Genomic DNA, 21,749 nt, shown 5'->3' on the forward strand with positions numbered 1-21,749 from the left:
TTGTGTTATGTATTTTATTTCGTCTTTTTATGAGGTTTTGTGTAGAGAAGAATAGTGAAAGATCAGAGAGAGAGAGAGAGCAAGCTAGAGAGAGAAGTGTTTGGAGGCTGAAAAAATGAAGGAAAATGAAAACCTTTAAACACTGAAACCTCTAAGGCCTCTTCTTCTTTTCTTTTTTTTCTTTTTTATGGGAAGGACTGGATTGAATTTGGGTAAATTGTTTTTGGGTTAAATGGGTCTCATTGAATTTTTAATTAAAACCTAATAATTATTGGGTCTAATTAGGTTGATGCTCATTTAACCTAACTAATAATTGGGATTGGATTCAATTAGAGGAAATGGGTTTGAGGGAGCAAATGAGTTTGGGCTTACTTTACCACCCCTAGTCCAAAAAGAGAAAATCTGGTGAGGATGGAAGTTGCTTGCAAAGAGTTTCTTCCTCTTTCATGGTCTGTTAATCTTGGTGTTTGTGGGTTACTAATTCAGATGGAGGTGGTGTTGGGCATGGTTGGAGTAAAAATCATAAAAATGTGGATGTTGGTTTGACGAAGCCATAGAGGTTTTGGTTGAGATATGTAGGGCCACAAATTAGTATTATGTAAATCAAGAAATTCAACAAAATTGAAAACGCTTGTGAGTGGGGTATTTGTATGGGTTTTGGGGGGAAGATAATTGGGGGTTGTTGGTGATTAATCACCTCCATTGTTGCAGCCATTGTCCTACAGCTGAAGCTTACAATAAGGGCCAGAAAGCAACCAATGCCATTTGTTTGGTTGGTACAACCAACCAACCCCATCAAATAAAGACCAAGTACGATTTTAAAGTACTTAATTTCGGTCCGAAAACACAATTACAAATATCAACAGACACAATACTATACTCTTTAACAATTAAATTGACATACATATATATATATATATATACGTCTCCAGTTCATTAAGGTAAAGTTTGAGGCTTTGTCTATCCATTTTCTAGCTCAACAAAAGTCACCAAAACTGTGCACTTTCAACACACTCACAGCACACAATTAGGCCTTCTGAAATTCACCGGTTTGCTGTTGCTGCTGCTGATGTGGTGCAAAACTAGAAGTTGTCATGCCAAGGCCCTCATTCTGATGCTTCTCCCATCCACCAGTATCAGCTCTGGCGTGAGCCCAGTAGTAAAGAACTGAACCCAGCAGTGACAACAATGTTAGAGCTGCTCCAGCCGCGAACACGCCTTTGCGCAGGGTGGCACACGACAAATGCTCTACTTTAAAGAGCGCCCGATACTTGGTGTGGTACGCATTCTTCGCTGACCCGGCCAACAAGCACGCCTCCGCTCCCAAAAAGTTAATCCTAATTTAGATGTTCACATTTTTTTGCATTTAGTAGAACAGAAACAAAATAGCCTGTATGCATTGATTTGTAATCAAACAATGTTAAGAGCCACTTGAATTTAAAGTAGTGAAAATCAGTATCCAAAACCAACTTAAAGTTCTAGAATATTTTCATGATTTGGAAATCTACCTCTATTCAAACGTCTCTTCGACTTTAATATGATTTATATACAAAAGTGAAAGTGAAAGGTAAAGCAAGGCCACTGTTTAGCAACAAAACAAAACAAAAAAGGTAAAGCAAAGCAAGGCCACATGATTACATGAGTATGGATTTCTTTTCTTTGTGGGTTGGAACTAAATACAACAAATGACTAATTCTGGAAAAGAATTTGCTTTACTGTTTTTGGCACCACCTAACCTATGCACAGAATCTGGATTTTGAAGAGAACCCAACTCTTTATAATATCAAATCTTATTTTTCACTCTGAAAATTTAACACACAAGATTTTAAAAAATCAATCTTTCTTGGTCATTTGCTTTTGTTTGAGATTTAAGTACAAATTGATCTAGACCGTCCGATCAAACGAGAAAAAAAAAAGAATGAATAAATAAATAAAATGAAAATAATTACCAGGAAAGGATGAAGAAGAAGATGGCACAAGTGGTGGAGCGGCCAGTGACAAGGCCTTTACCGAAGCAGAGACACCTTGTAACGCCGTTAAGCACCGTTTGGCTTATCAGTAACAGCCCAAACGCCGACAACCCGTACACCGTCGACGCGTCCGAGGCGTACACGCAGTACGTTCTCTCATCGTACTCATCAGGAACAATCTTAGCCTGTTCACACAGTACAGTACAGTAGTCAAGTGCGAGTGTTAGCTTAGCTAGCTTCAACTACAGTAAGAGAGAGAGAGTTACCGTGCTACGACGTCGTTCAGCGCCGACGGCAAAGACGAAAGCGATGAGGTGGAGAGAGATGATGATGGCTAAGATCGCCACTGAGACAGCCATTTCCGCTAATATGCTTTCTTCTCACTCAACTCACTTACTCAATTTTTTGGTACTGTTTGTGTTTCTCTCTCTTTTCTATTTTACTTTGTATTTATCTCTCTCTCTCTCTCTCTCTGCTTTTGATTCTTTTTTCTTCTTTTTTGGGCGACAAATTTTCGGCTTTTGATGATAATAAGCAATTATTGCTTATTTTTAACTTTCGGGCTACTTTTTTGGATTCTTGTGAACAAATGGGAAAATGTTGGGTGTTTGGATTGTGTTTTCAAAAATTAATTTTTATTTTTTAAATAATAATTTTCAGTTTTTAAATCTATGTACTAAATAGATCTAAAGATTTAGGACTACAATTTTTGTTACAATTTACTCACGCATTTTTATGATAATGCTACAATTTATTACAATTTGCAACCGCTCACAATTTACAATATGAGTAAATTGTGGTAAAAAGTTATGGTCTTAGTATTAATTATACAAATTTGTGTCACTGTCACCGAATAAGATGGTGATGATTTGTGGGCTCGAGGATCGGACGGTCCATGGAGATTTGTGGACAACACTGGTCAGTGATTTTTGGTTACGTGGAGTGTTTTTATTGGTTGTAGCATTGAATGTTTGGTGGTCTGTGAAGCACGAAAGGTTTTATTTATAGCGTGAGTGTGGTGGGACCCTTTTAGTTTGAGTGACCATGAATCTTGACAAAGTTGTAACAAATAGCTGGACAGCGGTTGGCTTGTCGGAGAGCCAGCTCCCAGTTACCTTTACAGGATATTGCAGGTTACCCGGTTGCTGCAAACAAATCACTCGACCGTTCAAAGTTTTATCGTTTTTCAGAGTTGTTGTGTCATGGTGATTGGTGATTATGTTTCGTATTATTTAATTATAATTATTTAGCCTTGATTAAGAAATATTTAATAATTTTTTAGGTAGGTGATAAAATTTCTCTCCAAACACGCCGGTTGGGTCTATTTGGATACCGCTTATTACTGAAAACTGAAAATATTATAGCAAAATGATTTTTAAATGTATGAATAGTATCGTGAGACCCAGTTTTAAAGTTGTTTTTCTAAAAAAATAAAAAAGTACTTGTGAGTCCCATAAACAGTGTACAGGACCTACTAAAAAACGCTGGACGCAACTGAAATTGCCTTTTCAGCTCTATCCAAACTTACACTCAAAGGAAATTTCAAATTAGAACAAAAAGGCGTGGTTATGAATAATGCACAAGATCATGCATTTATGCTCTAAATAGTCACGAAAGAACGTGTAAAGCAAAGTAAGAGGCAAGATGATAGTGTTAAATTCATATAAAATACTTTATGTACGACACCTAATATCCAAGTCCATTTGGGTCTTGGGCCATAAATTAATAATATGAGTCGGAGGTCCAACCTCCGCACCACTAAGGATCCCGCCCCAAGCCCACAATAACTACGAGTCTAAGCTAGGTGTTATCCGGATACTTGAAAAGCGGACTGCGGATGCCCCGCTCACATACTGCTCGGAAAATCATTCCTGGACGATATACACATGCTCGGTCGTATCGCCATTTGAGTACTCGACAGAACCCTAGGAAACTCCGCTGCCGAACACATTTGCTGCAGTGGAAACCATTTCCAAAGCCACTCGTACCTAAACATCCACTTAAATTTATCAACATTGGACCTCTCTTTGCACTAGTTAAAAAGATAATGATGATCACCCCATTAACAATGGGCTATAAATAGGAGAAACTAATGAATGGATGGGGGATGCAATTTTTGGGAGGAGAAAGGAGAGAGAAAGAGAGGTCTAAGAGGAAGAAAACGTAGAGAAAGAGAGAAAAGTGATCTCATTGGGTCTCTAAGTCTAGAACAACCCAAAGTAGGATACCCAAACTCATCATACAAATAAGTTGTGAGCCCAAATAGCGGTTTGGTCCAACAAACCTGTCTTTGGTGCGTACACTTTCATTGTGGAAAAAATTTCATATAAAAAATGAATGGTTAGTATTGGAGCAGAGAACAAATTGAAGGCAAAAATCAAAGAAACGATAATCAAAAAAAAATATTATATAGTTATTGTGACTAATGAGCAAAGTCTTGTGGCTCTCTGTTAAAGAGAAAAAAAGTGTTAAGCATATATGGTAATGTTAAGTGGATTATTGATTCAGATGCTTCCCAGCAGATTATTCCTAAAATAGAGTCGTTTACTACATACAAAGTAGGAAATGGGCAATTTCAATTCTTCAAATATTATGGAAATTGATGGTGTGTGAATCAAAACTAGTGTTGGTTGAACAACATTGAAGGATGTGTGATTTCTAGATTTAAGCTTCAATTTATTCTCAAAACAGGCTATATGGGTTAGGAGGGTTATTTTGACTACTTTCGCAATGGAATATGGAAATATACCGCAAGATCTTAATTCGTAACAACTTACGCAAGGCATATTTGTTGTGCTTCATGACTCACGTGAAACATATAAGAGGTTCAATGCACCCAATATTTTTAGAAGACTCCGCAATTAAGTGTTGACTTTTTGTGTGATAATTTGATAGTTAAGGGAGGGAAGATTTGAATCATAAACATTATTGTTAAAAATACTAAAAAATGCTAGGTTTTTTTTTTTTCTTCTTCTTTAAGAAATAAGAGAAATGCTAGTTTAGTTACAAAGCTCTTGATAAAAGTTGGAGTAAATAGCATCTCTATAAAGAGAGTAAATTTGTTTTATTAGACAGCACTATAAATAGTGGAGCAATATGTAATAAAAAAAGAAGGAGATGTCGAGCCGTCTCATAAGAGGTGGTCTTTTAGAGAACATTGAACATAGTTTTGCGGATTTATGGGTTTCTAATTAGGGGGAGCAAAGGAATTTGATTTTTAAGCTTCTGTTGCCCCGTCCTCAGGTGCGTTATACCTGTCCTTGTTATACATAGAATTCCTAGACACAAAAAGAATCAGCCAACAAGACGTAAGTACACTAAACCCAAAAAACTAGCACCACTCCGCATGCAAACCCAAAAAACAAGCCCCAAAGAAAAACCCATTTTTCATCGGCTGTGTATCTTTCTTCTACCCAAATTCCTTAAAAACCGGCCGAAGAAACCAATGTGCACTGGCAGAGGGAAGGGGCCACAACTCCCATGGCTTTGAAAATCTCCCTCTTTCCTCTCATGATTTTCATTTAAAAAAAAAATATATATATATATATCTATATGGGCAAAACTTAAATATAGTACCTTATGTACTGTATTTTTATGTGGTTTAAAAATACTCTTAAATTCTATGTTAACTGGAACAAAACTTAGGGACAACTCGATAAAAATATATTTCTAACTCTATTTAAAATGTCTACAAAATAGGACACTCCTACTAATCCATGTCTTAAAAAAAAAAAAAAAAAAAAAAAAAAACCACTAGTACCCCACACCAATATCCTAAACCAAACCATATATTTCTTTTTTAAGTGTAAATTTTGAAAATCTAACCATTTAATTTCATAGTTCTTATATTCTTAACATGCATATCAAATTTCGCTCAAATCAGATATTATTTACTATTTAATCAATTAACTTATTTTTTATATACAACTTTAAATTACAAAAGCTTGAAATTACAAAATTTATTTGATGACATAGCAATTGATTTTTGATTTTCTTGAAATTTTGTAAGCATTAAGGATGTAATAAGAACATGCAATCTAACGATTAAATTTTCAAAATTCACATCTAATATAAATATGTATGGAGAGAAACTTGTTCCCAAATCAACTCCATAAATCCCTCCCCCGCACCCCAACAAAATTCAAATCAATCAATTAGCTCAGGCTTAAGTGATATCTCTACTCGTGGCCCCCGTGACCATTGCATGGATCACCTGAACATGGCCAGGAATGTCGCTTTATTCTATCTAGTTTTCGAGCCCAAGAGTTGCAAGGAGTGGTTGTAAAGAAAGGATGTTGGGATTTATTCTCAGGATTTTGATTTCTTGTGAGAAAATGAAATTTTGGATTGAATGAAATATGTTAGTTTCTTGGGGTTTTTCATTTATTTTATTTGAAAGTTACAAAAATTGTAAAGCTAAAAACTATGTCATTTTGGCCAATAACCTTCACGATTGAGACTTTCAAGAATTTGGAACAAGTAATTATACAACATTTAGAACAAGTATAAAAATATTGTATTTTTGCTCTTACATAATAATGAGTCTCACTAATTAAATTCATGATAGAGCTCATTTTTATATGGGAGAAGAGAGTATAATATTATTGTACTCTTGAAGTATTGCATAATCTTCCATTTGCAACAAAGACATTAAATGTTCGAATTCCCCACTCACATAAGATGTGTTAAACAATATAGTCTCTGTAAAGGTACAATTTGTAATTTTGCCCAATTTGTTTTTACAATTCAATTAAAATAATCATTTGTTATCAATCCTTCAACTTTTTATTAGAATGAGATTTCTAGTTTATACAACTTCAAGAATTTAATTCTTAAGCCTTGTCATGAAAAGAAAAATCAACAAAAACAAACATGTGTTGTATTGTACAAGAAGATGGCCATTTTTTTTAAAACAAAAAACAATTCTTCTATGATCACAACTTTTGTGGCACAACTCTAATGTGGCTGACATGTGAATTGTAGAAATTTACATTCACATAGACTCATCACTTTTTCTTCACCGCTCATAGTCATTCACATTAGAGTTGTGGCAAGAGTTCAAAAGTTGTGTCCATGTACTTTCTCTCTTTTAAACAATTTAAGGGACAACATTTTTCATAATTTTTATATGAATCTACTATTCTTCTATAGACACAACTTTTATCATAACTTGTTGAAGTGGTTGACTGCAAGTGATGAGCAATTACATCCACATAGATCCATTACTCACAATAAACCACTTCAATAAGTTTTAATAAGAATTGTGTCTTTAAACTATCTCAAATTTAGCTTATCAAAAAACTATCTCAAATTTCTGTACATATAAATATTCAAAGCAGACCACCTTAGGATTTGACAAAACTCGCGGCACAAAAATTGTGTTCCTAAACTTTGGTCTTCAATATGCATGTTACGTACACATAAGCTGCAAACTACAAAGTTTGAATTTCAATTGGCGTAATCCTAAAGATAACGCCAAAATTGTCTTTTTTGGGAAGGTGAGGCGACGCTAACAAGGGGAGTTAACTAATTTAAGGGAAGAGATACTGTTTCCAAACAAATTGGTGTGAAAAATATATGCGGCGCCTAGTCTTTTTTTACACAACTTTTAGACTAGACTCTCTTTTTTTACAAGAACAAACTGTCAACAAGGAAACAAAATCCATGCCATGAATGTGAGACAAACTAATATATATGTAATTCTCATGAATTGCTCTATTTCTATATATAGAGAGAAATTGGCATTACTTATGGATTATTATCTTTGGAAGATTGTAATCACTCTCATCCTCTTCACCTCTCTTTGGAAGCTTTTCAAAGTTTCAGGCAGCTCTCATTCAACTTTAATAATCTATGGCTACTTCAGACATATCGATGATTCTACCAAGGGTTCTCATTGTGTCTCGACGAACTGTTCGCAAGAAAAAGTTTGTTGATTTTGTGGGTTCGTTCTCTCTCTCACTAAACACACCATTTGTTTCTTTCTTTCTTCTTGTTTTTGGTCTTAATTGGCTGACAGATCTAAAACCAACATACAAATGTTCTCCCAAAGAAAAGGTCATTACTAACACACACTCTTAGTGTGGTAGTCATTCTACAAATATAAGTGTTTGAGGTGTGGAGAGTAAAGGTCAAAATTCAAGTCTCCAAGAGGGAGCTTCACACATATATACACTTAAATTAGACTATAATAGAATTTCTATCTTCTATATATATATATATATATATTTTTTTTTTTTTTAAATCCTTTAATTAGATTAGATTAATATATTTCAAAATTTGATGCCTGGGTCCTGGTCTATGGGTGGATTTTTTTTTTTTTTTTTTTTTAATCTTCCATATGTTTGTTACATACAATGTACCATGTCTTAGGATCACTCAATAGTCCACTTGTGACTTTTTTTTTTTTAATCTTCCATATGCTTTTTTTCCTGTTGACGTATATAACTGTTTTGCAATGTATGAACAGGTGAATACCATCTAGATCTCATTGTAAGATATGGTGCAGTACCTGTGATTGTCCCAAGAGTCAGTGGAGTCCACATGCTACTTGAAAGTTTTGAACTTATACATGGAGTTCTTCTCTGTGAAGGAGAAGATATTGATCCATCCCTTTATGATGCAGAATTGACTGGTTTTTCCCCTGAAGAACTTGAAGAAATTAGGAAACTACACGCAAGTGATACCGCCATTGATAGAGAGAAAGACTCCATTGAACTAAGACTCGCAAAGCTGTGCCTCGAGAGAAATATACCATACTTGGGAATATGTAGGGGGTCACAAGTCCTCAATGTGGCATGTGGGGGTACCCTTTATCAAGATGTAGAGAAAGAGCTATCAAAGAAATGTACTGATGGGAGTGAAAGAGTGAGTCATTTGAACTATGAAGATTATGATGGGCATCGCCACGCGGTGAGGATTGTGGAGGATACCCCTTTGCATCACTGGTTTGAGGATTCTTTAGAAGATGAAAAAATGGAAATCATGGTGAATAGTTATCACCATCAAGGTGTTAAGAGATTAGCTCAGCGATTTGTTCCCATGGCTTTTGCTCCAGACGGCTTGGTTGAAGGATTTTATGACCCTGATGCTTATAATCCCAAGGAGGGCAAGTTCATCATGGGTCTTCAATTTCATCCAGAGCGAATGCGACATCCAGATTCTGATAATTTTGATTATCCAGGATGCTCATCTGCATATCAGGTATGCAGTCACTCTTATGTTACATGTATTTTACTACTTGTATGTATTGCAATGGTTTCTATTGCCTTCTATCAAACATCAGAAAGGAATATATAACACTGCTTGTCATGTAGGAATTTGTGAAAGCAGTAATTGCCCATGAGAAGAAGCTTAATTGCTCAGCATATGTGCCAAAGGCTTCAAAGCTTAATCTGGAATTGGAGATGAAGAGAAAGACAATTCTAAGAAGTTTTTCAATTGCAAAAAACCTGTACATTTCTGGGCATGGAATGATTTCAAGCCAGGGATCCGAATTGATAACTGGAGCTGAGTTTCTCGAGGTTAGCCAAAGATGTTTTTGATGCCATATTTGATTTCAAGAGGAACTATATCTAGTAAACTATTCCAGAAAACCGCACTACCATCTGTATAACATTTCACTAACTAGATATGTTGGCTTCAATACTTGAATTAAGTTGATATATTTGTAATAGTTACGTATGTTGCATGTGTACAGGCGAACAAAGCATTGAGTTTGCAGCAAGAGAATAGGCTAAAGCAGATGGGTGCAACAGTGAGGAATTCATCGATGTACCTTGAGAAACTGATGAAGAATGAGGAAAGGGAAAGATTTGCAAGGATCATAATGGAGAAGATGTCAATAGAACAGTTATCTGATTTAATGTCATTATACGAAATGATGGGCCAAAAATGTTCAGAGGAGTTAGAGAAAAAGCTTCAAGACCTAATGAAAGAAGATAACTGAACTTCAATTTGATTTGGTTTAATGAGGATATGCTTGTTAAAAGATCCATATGCTAAATAAATTTATTTTAAGGTTTAATTTTATCATAAAAAAATTTGGGGGGGTGATGTTTCGTTAGCCATTACCATGGTTATTGAAGGTACTCAATTCGGAGGAATATGCTTTACAAATTACAAGTTAAAGAATGTTAAAGAGTATTAAAGCAAATGTGTCATCACCATAGAATTGAAATCTGTTTCACACAAATAGAGGACTAAATTCCAGCCAAAATGGCCCAATACCATGTTTTTTTGAAATTTTTAGCAACAGAGCACTGTTTCAGAAATAATTTGGGATCTACCACTTTTTGTGGTACTTGAGCTTGGTGAGCTCGAGTACCACATTTTTCCATTCCACCGTCGCCCCATATTCAAGGAGACCTATAATGGCGTTTTTAAGCCGTATAGTGACGTTTTCGGGCCCTATAGCGGCGTTTTCCTGAAAAAAAATTTTAGTCCCCATACCAGGTTCAAGGGGCCCTATAGTGGCGTTTTTAATCCCTATAGTGACGTTTTCGGGCCCTATAGCGGCGTTTTCTTGCAGAATTTTTTTATGAGTTCCCATAACGGGTTCAAGGGGCCCTATAGTGGCGTTTTTAAGCCCTATAGTGACGTTTTCGGACCCTATTGCGGCGTTTTTTTTTTTTTTTGAGAAGATGTTGACCAATGAAAAGATGGTACTGGAGCTCACCATGCTCGAGTACCACAAAAAGTGGTAGATTCCAAATTATTTCCGAAACAGTGCTCTATTGCTAAAAATTTCAAAAAAACATGGTATTGGGCCATTTTGGCCACTAAATTCCACTTAATTCAAACCAATCTAAAAACAGCCTTACTGACTTTATGTGGAGCTGGGCTGCTTAGGAGACTAACTAAATTCATAGGATTCAAGTTATATATATGAGTTGTGTTAACGGGCATTATAAAGTGCCCATTAAGAAACAACTTTATGTCAATAAAGTCAATTTTTTATTAGAATTTTGATTTAAACCTTAATATCTCCGATGGAAACACATGTACCAATCAACTAAACTAAGCATTTGCCAAATATTGAAAGGGAAATTTTAACCAATGCCCTTAGGACAGGCATTGGTTTAAGAGCTATTTTTAGAAACATTTTATTGAAAGAATGATAAAACAATAAATGTTATTGACAGTTTTTTATATTTCCTATGAAAATTGTATCTAGACTTTCCTATTATAATTTATGAGTCATGCTAACGAGTGCCCTTAGAGTACTAATTAAGAATCCAATTAAAGAAAGTTTTAACATCACTTTTATGAGAAATTAAAAAAACTGTCAAAACATTAATTTTTTTTTTTTCTTTTCCCATAAAAACTTTCTTTAATTAAATTCTTAACCAGTGCCCTAAGGGCACTCGTTAGCATTTTTCATAATTTATTACCAATTATCCTAAGGGTATCCGATATCATAACCATATTGAAAACACAAATTTGGAAGCCAAAGAAAGAGACCAGAAAGATGTACTTCTACGGTCCCAAACACTCGCACACAAAACTATACACTTTATTTGGAACAAACGATGCGGCGCCCAAAAATAGAGCTCCTTGTTAGGGAGAAGGGAACAGGTGGAAACTATAGTACTTTGGTAGGGTATAATGGAATAGAAAGAAAATGATTTTTAAAGAAATATTTTTGGTTATTAAGGAATAAATTAGAACTCTGTCAAGGCACATTTTTTAAAAAGTATAAAATTGAGAAAAATAAAAGGGAATGAAACATATTTTATAGAATTTTTTATATAAAATTACCACAATACTTTTTTTGCCCCCTTTACATGCCCGAACCTCTACTTTTATATTGGTGTAATAGTGGTGGTATTTTATATATATATATATATATATATAGAAATTTACATTCCTCTCCATTTCATTCTTTTTATTTTTTCTTCATTTGCATTCTATTCTTTTCTAATTTTATCCATTCCATTCCATTCCTTAACAAACAAAAAGTAGACACTTAGGCAAAAGCAACTCAAGTTTCCCAAATTTAACAATCAGAAATAGCAATTCTGCAAACATAATCAGTTCATTAATATCAAAGCTATAACACAGTTCTTCAGTAGATGCAGTTAAAGTTGATAGTGGTTAGCATTCACATACACTGGTACACATCTGGGGCAGCTTGAGCATGACACTTACACAACCTATCAAAATCCCTTATAAATAAATCTAAATCCTAGTACTAATCATCAGGACGAAAAAAAAGCCTGAAATCTCATAATTTACCCTTAGCTGGAATAACATAAAAAAGAACAACTGAACAAGCAAGATGGGACTTGTTCACACTCATAGCAAACCGATCATCACTTGATTTAAGCTAGCCCTTCTGCAACTTCTCTAACTCCATATTTACTTCATAGCTTCTGGTGGAGCATTATTACAGGTGCTCCTCACATTCGGCAGCGTTACTGTTCTTATGCTCTCTATAATATTTTTGCCTCTTTTTATAAATAAAAAAAAAGTAAATGACAGGAAACCAAACCAAAGCAAAACTAACTGAACTTGCAATCTAGATTTCCACAAAAAGGGGAGATGGCCCATGCATGTACTGAGAATATATTAGTCTTCTTCTAGAACAGTGGGAGGGTAACAGTTATAGTCATAACTTACTACTACCGCTGGCTAAAAAACAGGAAATCTGGATGATTGACCTGAACCAGTCTTAACCAGTTATCAGCTTCCAGCAGAAGGGAATTTGCCAATTGGCGCTCAAATCCCCCACTAGGCGTCCACAGGGACCCTTTGAACTTGTATGAGGCCAAACCAAAAACTGGTAACGACATCTTACGGACACCATCTATCTCGCTGGATCTCACCATTGGAGCCTGTGCACCTTTTGAACCTGAAAGAAATCATATCAGGAGTCACATTAATGTGACTAAACTAAAGCTTGGCTTGATTTGGAATGCTGTATCAAAATGCTCATGGGCACAATAATTACATAACCAATACACTGTACACATCCCTCAGCCAACCCATATGAACACATTCAGCATCTTGCTTCTATTCAGCCCCATAAAGCATCAGAGAGAGCATTATCAAATGTGTTTGTGGGTGTGTCTGTAAGTGTGTGCAGTTGTTTCTGCTTATAAGTAGCATATTTTGTAGGCCAAAAAGAAAAACCCCTCAATTCCAAATTTGATGATTGAAATTGTTTCTTACCTCCCACAGGTGTATAAAGAAAATGATAAGTTAGAAAGCAAGCGTTGAGATCCTTTAATGTTTGTCCTGTGGGTATTCTATAAATTGGATACCTACACAGATACATCATAAGGACCAATTAGTCATATCTACAATAACTGCATGATATAATTACAGAAGCAAATGCAATGATTAAAAGACAATACCATGCCACAGAAATCCAGCTGGAAGATAGAAGGTCACAACTTCTACGAGTCTTCAACTCAGGGAAGCGGCAGGCAAGATCTGCTATCTGTTGCAATGGGAAATTATCAAAAGGCTTTAAAAATGGGGAGCACACAGACATGGATGAGTTGATTTCTTACTTCATAATTCATATTTTAGTTTAGAGAAGACAAGGGGGAAGAAAGGGGTGGGCAACTAACCTTGTCAGCCAAGGGTTCACGGCTATGAGGCAAGTCCCGCTCGAGATACTCAAAAAGCAAGCAACCTTGAGAATTCACAGATTCACCCTCATCACTAGAAAAGTCTTCATTAAGTGCAACATGCTGGTCTCTCAAAGATAGTCTATCAATCCTAAGAGGAATCTCACTTGATAGATGATGATGATTCCGTTGCTCCCTAGTGTATTTCAATCCTCTTTCAAGTTCACAATCACTGCTACCATCACTACTTGAATCCCTGAACTCGTTATCACTATCCTCACCTCGTCGCCTACCACATGGCACAATGGATCCATTAATTTTGCACTAAAAAAATAGTAGATATTATTCCATTTATTATTTAAGTGAGACTCAATCACCACTAATGCATTAGAACATCTATCTTTTTTTTTTAAAGACAAACAATATGAACCAAAAAAGAGCTGCATCTTGCAATCAGTGGACAACTTCAACAGAAACCATTCTCATGTAAAGAAATAGTACTGCCCTCTTAAATGATGTCAGTGAGAAAGCCCAACTGAAACTTTACAAGCACCTAAATATGACTTTTGGCAATATTATGGAATCATTTAGCTATATCACATTATCACCCGATAAAAGACAACACCTAACATGTTCAATAACAACCAAATACTAACCTCCAAGATATGCTAATGTGAGCAGCACCATAAGGACGATCAATCTTTTTAATACATTGCAAAGCATCAGGAACTGCTAGGTGACAAAATAGATCTAGGGCCACAAATCTCATAGAAAATGGCCCATGAACAGGTGTGTGTGTGTGAGGAAACAACCGCTAATCCCCAGTCCCTATGGCCCTAACAATCTGCTCCAAAACTTGCCATGTTGGTACAGAAAAATTCCAGTCCATTAATTTCACTATTGGAGGCAGTGGAAGTTCCTATCCTGTGACTGTATAAATATCAAGAGTGGAGATATGGTCCTCAGTCCGATAATTATCATAGCATAAACCTAGTGAGTAACAGTTGATTCTCTTGATAATTTTAAAATCACTATTTTTCCCTGAAGTTATCATCTAATGTTTCCAAATAACAAATTTTCCTTCAAGAATGGAATTGCTCTCCAATGAACAAAAGATTGCATTGATATCAAAGCATACTTCAACTGAAAGGAACCAACATTGCATTGATATCAAAGACCACTTAATGGGGGCCGATAAAAACTAATAATCATACACAAAATGCACCAATTAAGTACATTTACCACCACATTTGACAATATTAAACAAAATAATTATAAAAAAAAAAAAAACACAGTAATATCAATACCTCAACTTTGTAGATGAATTCATGGGCTCCCCATATATCTGTATACCGGACAAATACGGAACATAATATTGAACAACGGAGTCACTATCATTCAATATTAGCGGCACTCCGACACCATATGCACTCCACTCCTTAAATGACTCCCATAAATCACCCAGCTCGAAATACGGCTGACACTCTTCATCACAAGGCCTAAAGCCTCTCCTCATCTGCCACCAAATCCACATTTCAAACTACCATTAATTCAAAACAAAATAAAAATGCAGACTTTACACAATTCTTTATATATTTATTTGCACTTCCCACTAAGCCAAATATAACTAATCACTGATAATTGAGTTAATTACTACGCTTTTCAATTTTTTTTTCTCAGGAACCAAACAGCAAAATCAGCATTTGAAATTAGAAAGCTGAGTCCAATCAAATTCAACGAACCTTGGAGGGATACTGAGCTGGAACGGAGGGCGTGATCGACTTCAAGAACCGTTCCAGATTGCTCGGCGGCGGCTCGGACGGTTCGTTAGACCCGGTCCGGTTCTCCGGTTCACGGCTCGGCAACGACTTTTCGCGAACGGAATGGGAATGGCTGGCCGTGACGTCACTCTGGGCTCTACGGAGCTGCTCGCTCTGCCGGTTCAGGTTCTGGTGGGCCCCACGCGCTTTCGCCGGATTGTAAAACCGGTCCTCCCCGCGGGCCCGCCCGAACTGCAACCCGGTACCCAACATGTCCAACAGCCAATCAGAAACCGCCACGTCAGACAGATATAGTCAAACCAAAAACAAAACCCACCCCCTTTTTAAATCTGTCTCCTCCTCCAAATCCTTGAAAATTGAGTCAACGGTACTCAAAATTGTGAAAAATTGAATTCGATAGTAACTGGCATCGATCGAGGATCTAGGGTTTTGCGAAAAGGAGAGGTTGGTCAGCAAATTCGATCAGAGAGAGAAAAGAAAGCAAATTTTTTGGTCAAGGAGGAGTTTGGTAAATATGTATAAAAACCCTAAATTAGTATCTGATGGATCTAGGGGTGAAGAGGGTAGGTTGCGGAGTAGGGGCAAAATGGTAAAAACACACCAACACAGAGATTTTGAATGGGATTGATGAAAATGAAGGAAGAGCGAAAAATAGAAAGCTTCAGAAAAAATATTTGAATGGGCAGTAGAGGAAGATGATAATTATTGTTTTGCTAATTCAGTCACATAAAATTGTTAGATTGGGCACTATTTGGTTTAAATGACGATTTTGTCCCCGTTTTTGGATTTCTTTTGTGGCTGTGGAAGTATTGGGATATTTGGTTTTTAGTAGGGGTATTTTGGGGAATGGGGTGGAGGATGTCGGTTATCAAAGGTTAGGAGTTAGGAAGATCTAATTAGGACGCTGTGATTGGTGGGATTTTGGGGGGGGTTTGGGGATTAGTCATTGTAGGTGAGTCACTGACTCGTGGACACTTGTGGGTAGGAGGACACGTTTGTGGTTCGATTTGGTGGTGACGCGGAGGGCTGTCTCTGTCTTATCCCCTTTCGATTTTTTTTTTTTTTTGGTTTTTTTGCTTTTTTAAGGAGTAGTGTAGTGGCACTATTTTACGAGGAACACAGTCAGTGGGTTTTTTTTTTTTTTTTTTTTTTTGTGTTTTTGAGGTTTTTAGTGAGCGTGAGATTACGCGCCAAGAATATGCCAACGAAAATCGTGGAAGAGTCAGCATTTGATATCCCCACGTTTGGGAAATTATTATATATGATTTTTTTTTTTTGAATGAAGAAGATTCGGGATGTTGCAACGTGCAATTAACATGTGACATGTGTTAGGTGGTAAACATGTAAAGGTCAAGACTGGTAATAAAATACTACTAGGTTTAGATTGTTTCGTCTCACAATACAAGTCCATAAATGAAAATTCATTGATGTCCAAATCAATGTGGACTTTTTTTTTTTGGGATAAGATTTGTATTGTTTTGTTGAAATGCTGGCTTATATAATATATTTCGACTTTTCTTAAAATTTAACTAACCTCGTCACACGCGTTTTGCACATGTGATAAGACCTTTTTTTTTAAGTGATCCTATTTTGTAGCAAAAAAAAAAAAAAAATTTGTGTTTTTATTTTATATATATAATATTTATTTTAAGAATTTAATTTATAAATGGATAGAGAAATTTGAAAATATGCAAGAGAGTGATCTTAGAAATTTGTAGTGTCTTTACTCTTTTTTACGGTTGGTAGTGTTTTAATGTGTATGAAGTTGTGGTTCTTTGAAAATCTGTATTTCAAAAATTGATGGGTCTATGCGTATTTGACTGTTGTTTAGTCTTTTAGATTAAAATGGAAACAGAGACCGGGTCTACTCCATCACATGAAGTTGATTCCAATGTAGTGGAATCTTGCTCAAGAGTAAGGGAAAAGGTTGATCCGGCTTGGGAACATTTTAGCCTTGGGTCGGATGAGAATGAACGGAATACTTTTACATGTGTGTATTGTAGGCAAACATATAAAGGTGGGGGTATTAATAGGATGAAAAAACACCTTGCGGGGATAAAAGGTGATATTGGATCGTGTAAAAAGGTTTCTCATGATGTGAGATACCAAATGTTGGAATATGTGAAGGAGTTTGAGTTGAAGAAAAAACCTGAGAAACAACGTCAAGAAGAAATGTTTAGTGTGCCTTCTACAAATAGTGATTTGCAAGAAGATGATGATGTTCAAGAAGTATTTAGTAGTGGGTTGCCTAAAAAACCTGTTTTAGGTAAAAGAAAGGGTACAAAGCTAGTGGATAATTACTTTGCTCCAAGAACTACTCCAGGAGCTCAACCTGGTCTTAAAAGTGTATTCCAAAGCAAAGAAAGGGTGAGGCAAGCTAATATGGCTATTGCAAGGTTTCTGTATGACAATTGCATTCCTTTTAATGTAGTGAATTCAGTGTACTACCAAATGATGATTGATGCCATAGCTGCTGCTGGTCCTGGTTACAAAGGTCCATCTTATCATGCTGTACGGGTCCCTTTGTTGAGGGATAATAAGAAAGAAGTTCAGTTGTTGGTTGAGTCACAACGTAGGCATTGGGCAGAAGTTGGATGTACACTTATGGCTGATGGTTGGACAGATACTAGACATAGGTCATTGATTAATTTCCTTATTTATTGTCCTAGGGGAATGGTATTTGTAAAATCAGTTGATGCCTCAGATATTGTAAAGAATACCAGAAACTTGTTTAAATTGTTTGATGAAGTAGTTACATGGGTTGGTCCAAAAAACATAGTTCACTTGGTTACTGATAATGCTTCCAACTATGTATCTGCTGGTAAATTGTTGTGTGAAAAGTATAAAACTATTAGTTGGTCTCTTTGTGCAGCACATTGCCTGAATCTTGTGTTGTAGGATATGGGGGAGATGTCTCATGTGGAGAGACTAAAAAATCGTGCAACCAAAGTTACAGTTTTTATTTATAATCATGTAGCTTTGATTGCTTGGTTGAGGAAGAGACCTGGTTGGACAGATATTGTACGTGCAGGAGCAACAAGATTTGCTACTACTTTCCTTTCATTTGGAAGCCTTCATGTGCATAAGCATGACTTGCAAGCCTTAGTGACTAGCAAGTTCTTTGTGGACAATAGATTGGCAAGAGAGTCAAAGACAAAAGAAGTAGTTTCTATCATATTGGATAATTCTTTTTGGGATGATATTAATGTTCTTGTCAAGATTTCATCACCACTCATTCGTTTGTTACGGATTGTTGATTCTGATCAAAGGCCTGCAATAGGATATGTGTATGAGGGCATGCATAGAGCACGGTTGGGAATCAAGAAGATCTTTTGAATGAAGAAGCACTTGTACAAGCCATACACCTCAATTATAAAAAACCGTTGGGACAAGCATTTGCGTAAAGATCTTCATGCTGCTGTATATTGGTTAAATCCCGCTTTTCAATATGATGAGGAGAATTTTTGTCGGAAACCAGCAGTAAATATGGCTATTTTGGACTACATTGGGACAAAATATGATGGTGATCAAGAAAAGGTAATTAAGGAAACCCAATATTTTCGAGACCGTATTGGGAGCTTTGATAGAGATCTTGCCTTGTCAACAAGCAAGACCATTCATCCAGGTGAGAAGTAATTAGTTTACTTTAGTACTATAAACAAATCTTAGTTTTTTTGTTCATGTTAAAAGTTAGTTTTGTCACTATAATTAGAATAACTGAAGTGATTATTTAATTGAAAGTTTGTTTGTTTATGTTGATTAATATTAGATTACGTTGTGTTATGAAAATCAGATGAATGGTGGAAGTTGTGGGGTGCTGATGCTCCAAACTTGCAAAAATTGGCAATTAGAATCTTTAGCCAAACTTCCGCCTCATCTGGACGTGAGCGTTGTTGGAGTTTATTTGATCAAATACATTCTAAGAGGAGAAATAGGTTGGAGCATCAAAGGCTCAATGATCTTGTATTTGTTAATCATAACTTGCGAATGAGACATAGGTAATTAAATGCTATATTTTGTCATTATATTAATTTGTAAGAAGTTATTTATATAATGTAATTGTTAGTTACTAATTATGTTCAAATTCCAATAATGAGCATGACATTTTATGCAGGCTTTACAACAAAAAGCTTAATTTTGATCCCATTGATTATGCAAGTATCGACAAAACTGATTTTTGGGTATTTGTGGAAGAGGAAGACCCGTATCTTAATTATGAAGAGTTGGAGAATGCAATTTATGAAGAGGGTGCATATCCAGCAAATGTAGAGGCTTCTTCTAATATTGAAGGTTAGTTTATATGTAAACAATTTGATAACCTATAGTGATTTTTCTTTTATCTTTTTCAAACTTATATAAACATTATAATAATTTTTCTTTTTATTTTGTTCAAACTTGTGTGTAGAATCTATAGATGATAGCAGTGAGGTTGAAGGAATTGATTTGGGAACATTTGGACAACCTATTAGCCCTCCTCCTGGATTTCCAGGGAATGATGACGAGCATGATAACTTTCATGACATTGATGATTTATGATCATAATAATTCTGTTTGAACGTTAAAGTTCTATTTTGTATTTTAGAGATAATTTCTATGTCTTTTTGTAAGACACAGTGTGTAACTTGGAGTTTGAAGTTTTATTATTGTTTTTTAGAACTAAGTTTTATGTATTTTTGTAAGAAACAATGTGTAGTTGTGTACTGTAACTTGGAGGCTTGTTTATGTATTTTTACTTTGTACTTTTAAGTTTTATGGACTACATTGGCTAGTTTGGACTACATTGGGGTGTGAATTTTGGTAATAGAAGCAGTACTAGTACCAGTACGGCAGTACTCTATCTATGGTTGCTTACTTTATTATTAGTTATGTATGTTTTACCTTTGTGTTAGTATAGTTAATTAGTAAGAGTAATGTCTTTTTGTGCTTTTGTAACAGAAGCAGTAATAGTACTTTGTAGCTTGTGCATGTCTGAGCTGGAATCTGGATATACCTGTAATGCATGTGCATGAAAGTACTTAGATGAAGATTTCATTGCAAGCCCACTCTCTTGAGATCTAGCTAGGGCTACGCAGGTGAATATATTATATATAGATACTTCAAACTAATAATTTACTAAGCTTTGCCTTTTTCTCAGCCTTTGAATGCATTTGTGTATGTCTGTTGGCTGTCTTGAAAGTAAATTAGACTAATTTAGTTTTTTTTTTTTATTAATTTAATGTTTTTACATATATTTAAAATAATTATTAAATTAATTATGACGTAAATTAGACTAATTTAGTTTTTTTTTTTTAATATTAATTTAATGTTTTTACATATATTTAAAATAATTATTAAATTAATTATGACGTCATCACGGTTCGACCCCGGTTCGACCTTGAAAACCTTGAACCTCTCCCTTTTACAGTTCAATGAACGGTCCGGGTCTGAAAACCATGGAACTTAACACTTCAATTTAATCATTTAACTCTTATTAAGTTACATATTATGAAATTGACATGTGTCTTGATTGACCAATTAAATATAACTCATTTTTTTTCCAAAAAAAAAAACTTATTTAACCACAGTTAGGCACTTAACCAAAGTAAACAAAACCCTTACCCCTCCTCTCCTTCTCCTTGTCGATCTATCTCCCTCACCCAACCCAGGACCACCATAGCCCTGAATTGAACCACCAAAACAAAGAATGTTATGTTTCTTAAAAAAAAAAAATGTTCAATTATGGTGTTGATACGCAATTTTATTTATGTGCTAAAATAGTAATTTGGATGATTGATTGAAACTTGGGATTTAAAATAATAATAATAAAAGCCAAATTCCTAAGTGGGCCTTGTTTTAATTGTTCAAATCTTTGATATTGTGCTGAGTGAATTTTTTTGTTTATTATTATTGTAAGGACACGATTCGTAACGACCCGCAACGGTGTTGGGTTCACACGTAAAAAGGCCCAAACAATATCATTTGTAGAGCGTGGGTTTGAAAGGGTAGGCCTCAGTTACCAGACGGTGGGTTTTTCGTGGTGTTCATACATGGTTAAGTCGTCTTCATCCTAGGAGTCTTTCTCCTGGAGGCGGGCTGGGAGGCTCTGGTTTTTGGCCATTTTTCCCAGCCCCCTCTTGGTGCACTAGTTTTTACATTATATAGTCCTTCTTGGTTGATCTTAGCCCTCCACTTGTTGGTCAGGCAGGTGCTTACTTCTGTACCTGTCCCATCAGCTGTCCCCTCTTACTTTCTGTTAGTTGCGAGGATCGAAGTTACACCGTCCAAGCGTCTTTTCTCATTAACATGATCAGGACGCTGGCTGGCGCATTTAATGCGGAGGGGACGTATTTTCCTTGAACCTATTTTGCACCGTACCTCCACTTGGGCCCTATTCCACTCACATCCCCTTCAGGGGACTATTTGGGGATATCCTTCACTAAGAC

At 35.8% G+C, this 21,749-nt stretch overlaps 4 protein-coding genes across 4 annotated transcripts; 2 read left to right on the plus strand and 2 right to left on the minus strand.

The window, feature by feature from the left end:
* Window positions 1-800: 800 nt before the first annotated feature.
* Window positions 801-2,460, minus strand: LOC126720826 (uncharacterized). The gene is made up of 3 exons (XM_050423643.1): window positions 2,237-2,460; window positions 1,950-2,155; window positions 801-1,337 (listed from the first exon to the last, which is right to left on the minus strand). The coding sequence occupies exons 1-3, from the start codon at window positions 2,327-2,329 to the stop codon at window positions 1,028-1,030; spliced, it is 609 nt and encodes a 202-aa protein (XP_050279600.1). The 5' UTR covers window positions 2,330-2,460; the 3' UTR covers window positions 801-1,027.
* Window positions 2,461-7,823: 5,363 nt separating this feature from the next.
* LOC126720834 (putative glutamine amidotransferase GAT1_2.1) lies at window positions 7,824-9,939 on the plus strand. The gene is made up of 4 exons (XM_050423651.1): window positions 7,824-7,914; window positions 8,440-9,173; window positions 9,287-9,493; window positions 9,670-9,939. Exons 1-4 carry the CDS (start codon window positions 7,824-7,826, stop codon window positions 9,916-9,918), a joined length of 1,281 nt encoding a protein of 426 aa, XP_050279608.1. The 3' UTR covers window positions 9,919-9,939.
* Window positions 9,940-11,987: 2,048 nt separating this feature from the next.
* LOC126720841 (uncharacterized) lies at window positions 11,988-16,007 on the minus strand. The gene is made up of 6 exons (XM_050423662.1): window positions 15,289-16,007; window positions 14,854-15,062; window positions 13,547-13,835; window positions 13,328-13,413; window positions 13,143-13,234; window positions 11,988-12,822 (listed from the first exon to the last, which is right to left on the minus strand). The coding sequence occupies exons 1-6, from the start codon at window positions 15,577-15,579 to the stop codon at window positions 12,593-12,595; spliced, it is 1,197 nt and encodes a 398-aa protein (XP_050279619.1). The 5' UTR covers window positions 15,580-16,007; the 3' UTR covers window positions 11,988-12,592.
* A 1,165-nt stretch (window positions 16,008-17,172) lies between these two features.
* On the plus strand, window positions 17,173-18,663 carry LOC126717031 (uncharacterized). The gene is made up of 2 exons (XM_050418219.1): window positions 17,173-18,148; window positions 18,305-18,663. Exons 1-2 carry the CDS (start codon window positions 17,173-17,175, stop codon window positions 18,661-18,663), a joined length of 1,335 nt encoding a protein of 444 aa, XP_050274176.1.
* The last annotated feature ends 3,086 nt before the right edge of the window (window positions 18,664-21,749 follow it).

This window comes from Quercus robur, chromosome 1, assembly GCF_932294415.1.
Source record: "Quercus robur chromosome 1, dhQueRobu3.1, whole genome shotgun sequence".
NCBI classification, from domain to species: Eukaryota; Viridiplantae; Streptophyta; class Magnoliopsida; order Fagales; family Fagaceae; genus Quercus; species Quercus robur.

Bases quoted from the DNA above. Each gene is read 5' to 3' on its own strand.
- LOC126720826 (XM_050423643.1), bottom strand. From the start codon at position 2,329: ATGGCTGTCTCAGTGGCGATCTTAGCCATCATCATCTCTCTCCACCTC. The intron at 2,156-2,236 runs GTAACTCTCTCT...CTGTGTGAACAG, and splicing joins CTGAACGACGTCGTAGCACG to GCTAAGATTGTTCCTGATGA. The intron at 1,338-1,949 runs GTAATTATTTTC...CATCTAAATTAG, and splicing joins TTCTTCTTCATCCTTTCCTG to GATTAACTTTTTGGGAGCGG.
- LOC126720834 (XM_050423651.1), top strand. From the start codon at position 7,824: ATGGCTACTTCAGACATATCGATGATTCTACCAAGGGTTCTCATTGTG. The intron at 7,915-8,439 runs GTTCGTTCTCTC...ATGTATGAACAG, and splicing joins AAAGTTTGTTGATTTTGTGG to GTGAATACCATCTAGATCTC. The intron at 9,494-9,669 runs GTTAGCCAAAGA...GCATGTGTACAG, and splicing joins CTGGAGCTGAGTTTCTCGAG to GCGAACAAAGCATTGAGTTT.
- LOC126717031 (XM_050418219.1), top strand. From the start codon at position 17,173: ATGGAAACAGAGACCGGGTCTACTCCATCACATGAAGTTGATTCCAAT. The intron at 18,149-18,304 runs GTAAATTGTTGT...ATAATCATGTAG, and splicing joins TTCCAACTATGTATCTGCTG to CTTTGATTGCTTGGTTGAGG.
- LOC126720841 (XM_050423662.1), bottom strand. From the start codon at position 15,579: ATGTTGGGTACCGGGTTGCAGTTCGGGCGGGCCCGCGGGGAGGACCGG. The intron at 15,063-15,288 runs GTTCGTTGAATT...ATTTGGTGGCAG, and splicing joins CAGCTCAGTATCCCTCCAAG to ATGAGGAGAGGCTTTAGGCC. The intron at 13,414-13,546 runs GTTAGTTGCCCA...CCATTGCAACAG, and splicing joins GTGAACCCTTGGCTGACAAG to ATAGCAGATCTTGCCTGCCG.